Raw genomic sequence first — 9611 nt, forward strand, 5'->3', positions numbered from 1 at the left:
TTATCCTTGCAGCAAAATTAAGAAAGTTTCTTCACAGATGCCACGTCCACGTATGGAACTAGAGCGAGAACTAGAACGAGAAGTTGACGGGCTACGAACCACCTTCAAAGATGTATGCGACAGAGTAACACGAAACGAAGAAGTCATATCCAAAGTTTGGTACGCTGGGGACATTCAAAAACTTTATAGCAAATGTTCCAAGTTAAGTCACATAGATCCTCAAGACCAAGACGAAGCGACCCGACGCTGGTTCCTTGATTGCTATGAGCAGCTAGAAGAAATCACTATAAGATGCGCCGAGTACAAGGCGGCGTATGCGCAATGTGTCTATGCGCTGTTGAGAATCATACGTAAATGTAGAAATGGTGGGTATTCAAGGCGGGAAATATACAAGATGCAGGAGGAAAGACTTGTGGGATTTAAGAAAGATACTAAGGCGAAGATTCGCGCTATAAAATCAACTATTATAGAAGCGCAGCAGAAGCTCCAGGAAATCAGGCCGTGGATCATACCACAGTGCTAGTATCAGAGCTTTATCGAGTTTATCTCTGGGATTCAGGAATGAAGTGGATAAATTTAAATGGTAAAGGTATGGAAGGATGCATGTAAAGATGTACGTAAAATTAAAAGATCTCAAGGATATATGGGCCATTCGGAATATTTTATATAACAAGTAGCTAGGTATAGTAATTAAGGCGGTCAAGGTACGCTAAAAGATATGTGGAGAGAAATCCAGTTACTAAACTATTCTAGTTCTTCTGAATACGACCCCATCAAATTATTTGAGCGTCTCAGTTGCTTTTCGGCAGGAACAGGCTGTGAGGTATACATTGAAGTTATTCTTGATAAATCAAGTACTCCTTTACTCGCACCTGGCCCCCCTTCTCCGGTGAGCAACATTGGAGGATTATTTACTTGGACATCTTCATTATCATCAATATCTTCAGATATTGCAATGCTCAGTGAGCTTGTATCCGCTTCCTCTTCCTCCTTAGCCTCCCCCCGATACTCATAATCATCATTAGTTTTTCTTTCTTCTTCATCAGCTTCGTCCTCCTCTTCTTCTGGATTTTCCGCGATTTCAGGATTTTTTGGCGACATGAGTGTCTCGGATCCAAAATGCCCATGTGTATCTGGCCGACTATTAGTCATTGTGTTTAGGATAGGCCGAGTATCAATAATGCCAGGTGTGCGGATCTCGATGGGTGTATCAATTCCAGTGCCTTCTGTGCCTTCAGTAATTCTATCCAAGTCGTTACTGACGATGTAATTCAAAAGCCTTCGAGCACCACGAGGTCCTAAGTTTAAGAATCTTGGTAAATCTGTCGCCGTATCTTGATCATTGGCTACTGCGAGGGCCTCTGGGAGCTCTAATTCTCCATTATTGCTCTGCCGACGGGCGCTAGGTGAGCGTGCACTTGGTTCAGAGTTCTGCGTTAGCTGGCGGCTGACAGAGCCTCGCAGCCGTACTCTACCTGTGCCCGATCGGTCGTCGAGCATAAGATCGTCTAGAAAGCGTCTCGGGTCTTGAGGTGGAAACCCTGACTGGCGGTGGCCTTTGCTCGTGCCCGAGAATATCTTTTTGGCTCCTCGGAATATGCCACCGATCCCGCTAGCTGTAGCCTTACAAACCCTACTCAAACACCCAGAATCATTCTTCTTACCGAATGACAGAGATGTAGAGCGATTAATTGGCGACCGTCCTGCCAGACGTTCTCCTTCTGAGCGAGACCCGATCTTGGTGTTGCTTGCGGTGGCGACACGTACCCGGAGTTCAACTTCTAACGATACGGATGGATCTTCTGAGTACGGTATCCTTCTTAAACCAAATGTTTCTGGCCCAAACACGTTGACTATGACGTTTATGGCATACTTGTTAGTCATATACGGTCGTAGATTGATAGGCATAAAAAAAGGGACTGTTGACGTATCAGGGTACAGGGGCTAGCAATGTGTGCTCACGAAATAATCTGTTTTGGCCCAATCTTGAAGGACCCCAAAATTCAAGAACATCTCCAGGGTTAAGGCCATCTTCGTCTTTTAGGTGGAGATATTGACCGTCTCTTTTAACTTTAAAGCTATTATCCACGGCCACCCATTCCAGGTGAAAGTGTTAGTGCGTGTGCGTGTACGTGTTAAGACGATGATATGGTATACCCGACTAGCTTATCACGGTACCTGCAGTCTCACGCAAATCATTTGTGGATAGAGTCTGTGAACTTACAATGATCGGAATATTACATCCTTCTTTAATGTAGCATAGAGCAGGTCTTCTTCTGGCTCAAGAGAGTTCGTGATCCCAGGGTCCGTATCTGTTTCCGGCCCCCCAGCGATTTGAATCAAAGAATGATATTGAGTCCCACCATTGACTTCATTCAGTTCAACGCTCCCGAAATCCCAGTACCAGATCGGAGTGCTCCCTGGGCATATTGGGCTGGTGTTTCCACTCATGACAGTTACCGCTCTGTCCGCACTTTCTGTGATGGGCTTGCATACTAGCGGAAATAGTCAGATTATCTCAATTTTACGAAATAATATATTTGCGACTTTAAATTTGTTCTTGAGGAATATGTGTGACTTTGAATATTGTACTGACATCTTAGGGCGCCGGCTTGCCTTTCCCCATATCTATCAGCTTTGACTATGACATCGATCATGAGCCCCTCAACGAGTGGTAGTAGCAAGATCACTAATCGAAGGAAATATGTTATCGATAATTGGTAATGCATTATAAGACCACCTTGAAGGAATAACAACGGTACATAATGATGGCTCGGAATTAGCCCTTATCAACGCCGAAGAATATAGTACTAAATTAATGATAAGTCGACATACCTTGATCAAGTGAGCAACCAATTAATAGATTACTAGGCTGATTTTATTCCGTCTGGTTGAAATTTTATATCTGGCGCCGTAGTTAGCGCAGTCTTGCCAACCAACCTTCCGCTATTGCCTAGTTTAAATTTGCCCTATAGAAGAACAAAGACAAATTTCTCGTGATTGGGTTCGCGATCCATGGATGTGTTATCGGATATGTACGATTCGGGCGCCAAGGCGTCTGCGTGGTCAAATTACTACTGTAGCCTTGAGGAAGGGACTTATCACTTTGGTCCTGGACGTATTATCTGTATCTCGTAAACTAATAGAATCTTGCTCAAAGAAATTATGCGCAAATCGACTCTAGTTTGTTAGCTGCTGAACCTAAAGATCCATACGGCATATCGATATCGCCTAGATTCTTTGTTAAAAGTATTATATTATCAGATATTTCAAAATTTCGGTGTCATTTGTTTTTATATACGTAACTGGCCTGGGTTCGAACTATGATTAATGCAATTAGCTTTGGCTTTTAATATGTATTTCCTGAATAGTATCAGTGGGGTGCATACTATTTATTGTAAGCTCCGCAGCTTATTCAAAGTTAACTCACTACGTGGGAAAATACTACTGCTAAAAACACTAGTATCAAGAATGCGAGCTCTGAATTCATGAAACAAAGTAGATTAAAATTTGAAAATACAGGAAATCCACAGCAATCGTCCCTAGGCCCTTTTGCTAGTTCCTATGCTTGAAGGGTCGTTTTTGATCGTTGTGTAGATATAAAAACGAATGAATATAACGTAGATCAATAGATATAATAATGGTATACGGTGGTATATGTATAAATGACCCTATGATGGATCGTTTTCGTCTGAGTCTCCAATGCGACCGTTTGGATTGTTAGGGTCTTGGGGATCCCCTACTCTCCATCCAGGTCTGCTATAGAATGGTGAGTAGACATTAGGGCGCGGATTCCCGGCTTGATTGGAGATCTGGACTTCTTCAACTTCAGCCACAGATTGGCCGCCCATTCCAAATTCGCTATATCGAGGGCTTTGAAATTCTTCTTCTTTAGACCCTCCCTCTTCCCACTCCTCTACCATCTCTCTATACCAGCGTGGTGCTCTTTTCTCGGCATCTTCATCACTTATATCAACTTTTTCTTCCTCTTTATTCTCTTCCCGATCCCTGTTAATGTTGGCTTCTAGGCCTGGGACTGGTTGGTCCGCATTCGATTTGGAGCCTTTTCCTTTAAATATATTTCCAACTTTCCCTATCTTCCCGAGAAATCGACCAAACCTACCCAGTTTTCCCTTTTGTGCGCCTATTTCATCAGGGGTAAGTTCTCTTTCGTTAGCAATCTGCGCTTCTTGTGGTTCGTTGTAAGCTGCCGCTTGAGCCGCCAGTGTTTTTTCTATATGTTCTGGCCGCTTTTCATCTGGCAATGGTTCTACCCCATCCCAAATTGTACCATCCGATGCAAAAAGTCGAATTTGGGGGTGCTGTAGCGTGATCCGTGCAGTTGATGTTCTTGTCAAGCTATAACCTAGTCTCAAGTCTAGCCCCTCAGTTCCATGGTAGGCCAATAACACTAGAATTTTGTTTATTTTAGTTCCTTGATTGAGATCATATTTTCCGGTACTGGATACTAACTTCTGAAGTCTGGATTCCCACCATGAGGCAGGTTTTCGGACAGTGGGGGCCAGTAGAACCAAAGTCGATCTTTTGGTTTGACAGAATAGTCTGTCCAGTGCATTTCGTTGACAAACTTATTATTTCGCTGCAAGTGAAATCTATGGTAAATTTTGCATTAGTATATACACCCTCTAATGAATAACATATTTGAAATTGACTATTTTCCATCAATACTATGGGGCCATCAATTACTTACTGGGCGGGGGAGTTTTCCCATGCACCTGTCTCCATGGTAATTCTGCCACCAGGAGGGTTTTCGGTGTACATAACAGGAGTTTTGGTTGAAGAACCTTGCCTGGGAAGCGGTGCTCCAATATTCACAGAAACATAGGGGGTAGGATTCAACTCTGCCGGAATAGGTCTGTCAAACCATTCGACGAAGCCATCTTCTTTTTCGCAGGTTGTTACCTGACGGTCGATCGCGAAAACTTGGTCCCCGATGCCACTGTTTCTGAATCCTCGCCCCCGACATACTGACCCCGGTTTAGTTAATTAAGCACCACATATAGTGATTGGTTATAAGGGCCAACTAGCTTCCTTAATTACACAAAGTCAGGTGCAAATAGGAGACGACACTTACACTGCCAAGGATAGGGGCGCTTGTTCTCAGGGTTGGTATCATGAACTTCTATTTGAAACCCTGAAACATAGCTGAAGCTAAAGAACCCCAGCGTAAATACTAAAAGTATTTGATTGGGCCGTACAACCATATAGCTCCGCATTTTGGTCCGCACAGTTTGGAAGAGTGCTAGATCGAGTTCTTCCCTTCTTTTCTCCGATTGTGGTAATTATTCGGGTCTGGAGATATGTAGCCTAGGTCTTTGGCCGAAATATGGACTGACATGCGTGAACCGCGTGGTAGAATGCATGCGGTATTTGCCATGGTAAATAAATAATGCTCTATGAGACTCGAATTTGAGCAATTACCTAGGTGATTATAAGGGAGTCATAATTATACTCGTTGGCCATAACATCCAGTTTTGTGAGCATGATTCCTTCAAACCTTATAAGCTTACTTTCCAAAACGCCCTCGACTAAATAAAATATTATTTTTCTGAGCGTTGCCTTATATAATTATGGGCCTCTCGTATAAAGGATTTTAGAGGCGTATGATTGAAGTTACCGGAAGATTAATACTGTTAAAAAATCTCTAGGACGCGGCGTGGCGTTTATTTCCAAAAATAATATGCATCATGTTTTAGATACTAAATTTAATACTTTTATATACGCCCGGTAAGATATCCGATGTGAGTCATTAATAGCTACGGTCTAAAGGACCCCTGAAGGCGTTATTTAGTCGTTCATCATTTGAGGACCCTGGTTGAGCTTCTATGTCTTCCTCGTCTTCTTCGCGTTGAAGTTGGCCTTGGATAGGTATGAGTTCAATTCCACGGCTATTCTGACTTTCACGGTTGCCTGCATTGGAACGATCCTCTTCGATATCCGGGAAGGGTATCAGATTAATCACGCTGTTACTCTCCTCCATAGCAGCTTCCTGATGTACTGGTCTTTCAGGACTGTCTCCTAGTAAGTTATCCCAGAACTGTAGGTCGTGTTCGGATTCATCCCTCTCCCGAATAGATACCCTTGTAATATTATCTACAGGAGGAACTTCGGCGGCTTCAATTTGCGCAGCCAGTTGCTCTAGTTGATCAGCGAGTGCCAAAAGGTCCGCCGCTCGTCGGAGGCCTGCATTTTCCTGATCTTCCCCCTCGGGGGCAATAGTCCTCCGTCTCTGTCGGGCCCCCATTGCGTTTTCTTCTCTCCATCCGGTTCCAAACATATCTCGGAGACAATGGAAAAACTTAGTACAGCATCTCAAAAAACAATTATTAGCGTAGCGTAGTTCTATTCGCGGATTATCAAGTGCCGGGAAACCCCTATTAATCCGATAACCGATCCCGGGGCCGTAATCATACACTGTTTTGCGCGGTAGTTAGATATAGAGAGAAGCATCTTGATATTTCTCTAGAAATAATAAACGGACAGGGTATCCTTTGTCTTACGTCTAAGTGTATGGTCTTCCTCCATTGATGACCCGACAAACCCCAAAGTGTCGCCTTCCTGGAAAAGGTTTATTGCTGGATCTATCATCCTGCCACCTCTTTTAACAATCCAGCTAAACCGAAAAATAGTTATCAGTGACTAGCTCGTGTATAAGGACGGATTGCTAGTTTAGCAAATATAAAGCCATGAACTTACTAGGCTGGTCGATAGCCCTCCCTGTCTCTTGAAATTATGAAAGGAAGCTCGCGGTCGACAGTAGGATATCGAACTTGAGCACCAACATCATAACCATCTAAATAAATTGCCGGTATGTTTGTGGCATCTTGGAGATCTAAATATAGGGGATAAAACCAAAATCCTGAGTCATAACGCCTACGCCTGCCGCTGTTACAGCTTTCTTCCTCAGGGTTAATAATAAATAGATCCGTCCCTATATCATTAAAATCTTGTATATTATTCGTTGTGGGCTGACAAACTACATCAAGAGGCTATTAGAACATTGACGCATTCAAATGGTAGTGTTGGAAAGAAAAGATTCCTTACGTCGCCATGGCCGCCTATTAGGGAAATCCGGAAAATAAACCGAGATAGCGGGCACGTAGGCAGATCCTAAAGTTGCAAATATAGAGAGTTCAGCCACTATGTAAAGCGTCAAGTGGCGGTATGTCAAGTACTCCATGCTGTAAGCACTTTTCTTTAGAATAGAGGGTCTTATTTTGCAAATTTGAATGCTTCAGCCTTTCCTTCAAATCCTTGTTTCTGTAGCCCCTAGTTAGATTCGAGTAGCAACCTTGGTATGGCAATGCAAGGAAACAGCGTAATTTAAGTCTTCAAACCTCACGGTGCTGAAGGACTTGGTTCATCAATGCAATGCCTTTTTTCCAGCGCACTAGCTATAGATCTTTGTATCGGTAAGCTGTGAGGTCATGGATCATGCCGTTTAATGAGTATGATAGAGGGAGATAAATAGCACCATGTACCACGTGAAAGAGCCCAGGAATTTCTACTGATGGACAACCATATTCTATCCGTATAAATACTTATTTCAATATTGTCTCAAACCACCTAGAGGTTGTGCAATTGCGACAGGCCCATATGCCTTATGCCAAACCCGTCCGGTAGTGGATGTTGGAGAGTCAGGAAAATGTATCTGAAAAACGCCGTTCGAGTAATGGTCGATGGATACACATCGTACCATAAAAACCTTTTACTCTCTCTCGAACCCCGAAATCAACGTCAGCATTAATATTGATAGCATGGGAATCTACATACATATGTGGGTTGTAATTTATCAGCTGTGATAATGTCGACATACTAGAATGAGGGCCGTGGATTGATTATACAGAATGTCTGTAATAAACTATTCAAGAAACCTCGAAGATAGCGCTTTTAGCTGAGCGGATAATCCTAACATACATCAATATTATGGGAGTTCAGTAGCTGTCTCGGAAGTTTAAGTTTAGGGCTTGTTGAGAGCTGGAGGACTGATAGCAGATCAAGCCAATAAGTTGCTTGGTGCGGCTTGAGACAGTAATACCAGGTCTTTTAATATTGAGGGACAGAATTTCGAAGGCACAATAGAGCAAACTATTCTGAGCAAGGCAACTATGGGTCTGCTAGGAATTGAATATCTTGATGTAGTCGAACAGATTTTGGTCACTTTATCGGGTGGGTGTACCTTAGTATCGTGTGTTTCCCAGTAGGAATATACACACGTTCCAAATGTTACGAAGCGTGCCGAGCTTCTGGAATATCATTTAACCACATGGCAACGTTGTGGCTGACCCTGGGCCTCCATCTACACACCTACCTACCCAGCAACGTACCTGAGCTTCAGTCTACACGCGTCCTTCCCCCCTCTTCCCCATCCCTACTCAATTTACCATATCTACCAACCTTCAATATCCCTCGAAAATGCAACGTTCTCAATATCCTACGGGTCCGTCTCGAGCTATGCCTGGGAAGTCGGCGATGCAAGTCTCGCACGTCCTGAATGGATCTTCCAAACGCCGTCACGAGCATAGCCCGATGTCACAGAGAAGATACCTCCAGTCGAAGGGACCATCGAATGATCAAAGACAGATTCCACCTTGGGAAAAGAACTACTCGACTCGGAAGCCCTCCCCGGCTGTTCCCCTCCGAGACGACCACCCAATTTATCACGATGACTACTATATCTCCCATATTCAGCTTATCAATAGTCTCGGGAAACGGATCAGTCATTTAACCACTTGGACCGAACAGATTCGCGGCCCCAGGACTCGATCAAGGGATCTCCTTGGAAGTGTCCACACAGACATCATGAAGATGTTAGGAGACCCAAGTCCCTTTAACCTCGAAAATCGCGTCAAAGTATGGGAGTTCCAGATTCAAACTGTTGGATCAGGATACCGAGACAACCGAAAAGACGACAGGATGAAATACGGCGAATGGAAATCTATCAAGGCAATGATGGATGGTATCAAAAGCGGACAAAAGTACATGATGAAGGCCGTCATCAAGAATATGCCCAGGTTCTTCTGGAAGTCGAGTGCGCCACTTAAACGAATGCTCGAGCTAGAAAAGCAGATCTCACGATTCGAGACCCTCCTATCCGAAGCTAAGAAGAGCGTTGTAGGAGTACTCCTAATCGATGAACAGATCTCAGAATTATTCACCAAATGCAACAACAGCCTTGTCGGAGTAATTAACATGTATGTTCCTCACGCTTTATCACCAACTCATGGCTTCTGACTGATTGATATTTGTAGGATGCTAGTTAAGATTGAAGGACCACCGTCACAGCGAGGCCGTAGCAGCTCGCAGACTAGGGGCAACTACGATATCTCTGGGGACCTCTCTTTTCAAAGACCTTTGTCTACAGTCACCGAGGAATCTTTGAACAAAGCCGCCATGAAACCCCAAGTTAAGGATTAAAGCTCCGGGGTTAGATAAGTATTGATAGCCTCGTCGTGTTCCTATCTATCTCAGACTCTTTTCACCTGTAAAGAATTAAGCAATGATTGCTTGATCATCGATCAAGATTCTATTTAAAAAAATTAATAGTACATTCTGAAAATAAGCTACTCCATTACATGCTGTGGCTAAAG

General features: G+C 43.5%; 5 protein-coding genes across 5 annotated transcripts; 2 read left to right on the top strand and 3 right to left on the bottom strand.

Annotated features, from left to right (window-relative positions):
* Nucleotides 1–37: 37 nt before the first annotated feature.
* Nucleotides 38–523, top strand: AOL_s00076g420 (uncharacterized protein; the record flags this gene model as incomplete). The annotated part of the gene is made up of 1 exon (XM_011122972.1): nucleotides 38–523. The coding sequence occupies one exon, from the start codon at nucleotides 38–40 to the stop codon at nucleotides 521–523; it is 486 nt and encodes a 161-aa protein (XP_011121274.1).
* Nucleotides 524–744: 221 nt separating this feature from the next.
* AOL_s00076g421 (uncharacterized protein) lies at nucleotides 745–2451 on the bottom strand (the record flags this gene model as incomplete). Its single annotated transcript, XM_011122973.1, has 3 exons — nucleotides 745–1853; nucleotides 1963–2078; nucleotides 2225–2451. The coding sequence occupies 3 exons, from the start codon at nucleotides 2449–2451 to the stop codon at nucleotides 745–747; spliced, it is 1452 nt and encodes a 483-aa protein (XP_011121275.1).
* Nucleotides 2452–3671: 1220 nt separating this feature from the next.
* AOL_s00076g422 (uncharacterized protein) lies at nucleotides 3672–5237 on the bottom strand (the record flags this gene model as incomplete). The annotated part of the gene is made up of 4 exons (XM_011122974.1): nucleotides 3672–4411; nucleotides 4474–4613; nucleotides 4712–4988; nucleotides 5096–5237. 4 exons carry the CDS (start codon nucleotides 5235–5237, stop codon nucleotides 3672–3674), a joined length of 1299 nt encoding a protein of 432 aa, XP_011121276.1.
* Nucleotides 5238–5770: 533 nt separating this feature from the next.
* AOL_s00076g423 (uncharacterized protein) lies at nucleotides 5771–6609 on the bottom strand (the record flags this gene model as incomplete). The annotated part of the gene is made up of 2 exons (XM_011122975.1): nucleotides 5771–6435; nucleotides 6522–6609. The coding sequence occupies 2 exons, from the start codon at nucleotides 6607–6609 to the stop codon at nucleotides 5771–5773; spliced, it is 753 nt and encodes a 250-aa protein (XP_011121277.1).
* Nucleotides 6610–8436: 1827 nt separating this feature from the next.
* Nucleotides 8437–9438, top strand: AOL_s00076g424 (uncharacterized protein; the record flags this gene model as incomplete). The annotated part of the gene is made up of 2 exons (XM_011122976.1): nucleotides 8437–9215; nucleotides 9273–9438. The coding sequence occupies 2 exons, from the start codon at nucleotides 8437–8439 to the stop codon at nucleotides 9436–9438; spliced, it is 945 nt and encodes a 314-aa protein (XP_011121278.1).
* Between the last annotated feature and the right edge of the window lie 173 nt (nucleotides 9439–9611).

The sequence above is a fragment of the Orbilia oligospora genome (assembly GCF_000225545.1).
Source record: "Orbilia oligospora ATCC 24927 unplaced genomic scaffold scaffold00076, whole genome shotgun sequence".
Classification (NCBI taxonomy): domain Eukaryota; kingdom Fungi; phylum Ascomycota; class Orbiliomycetes; order Orbiliales; family Orbiliaceae; genus Orbilia; species Orbilia oligospora.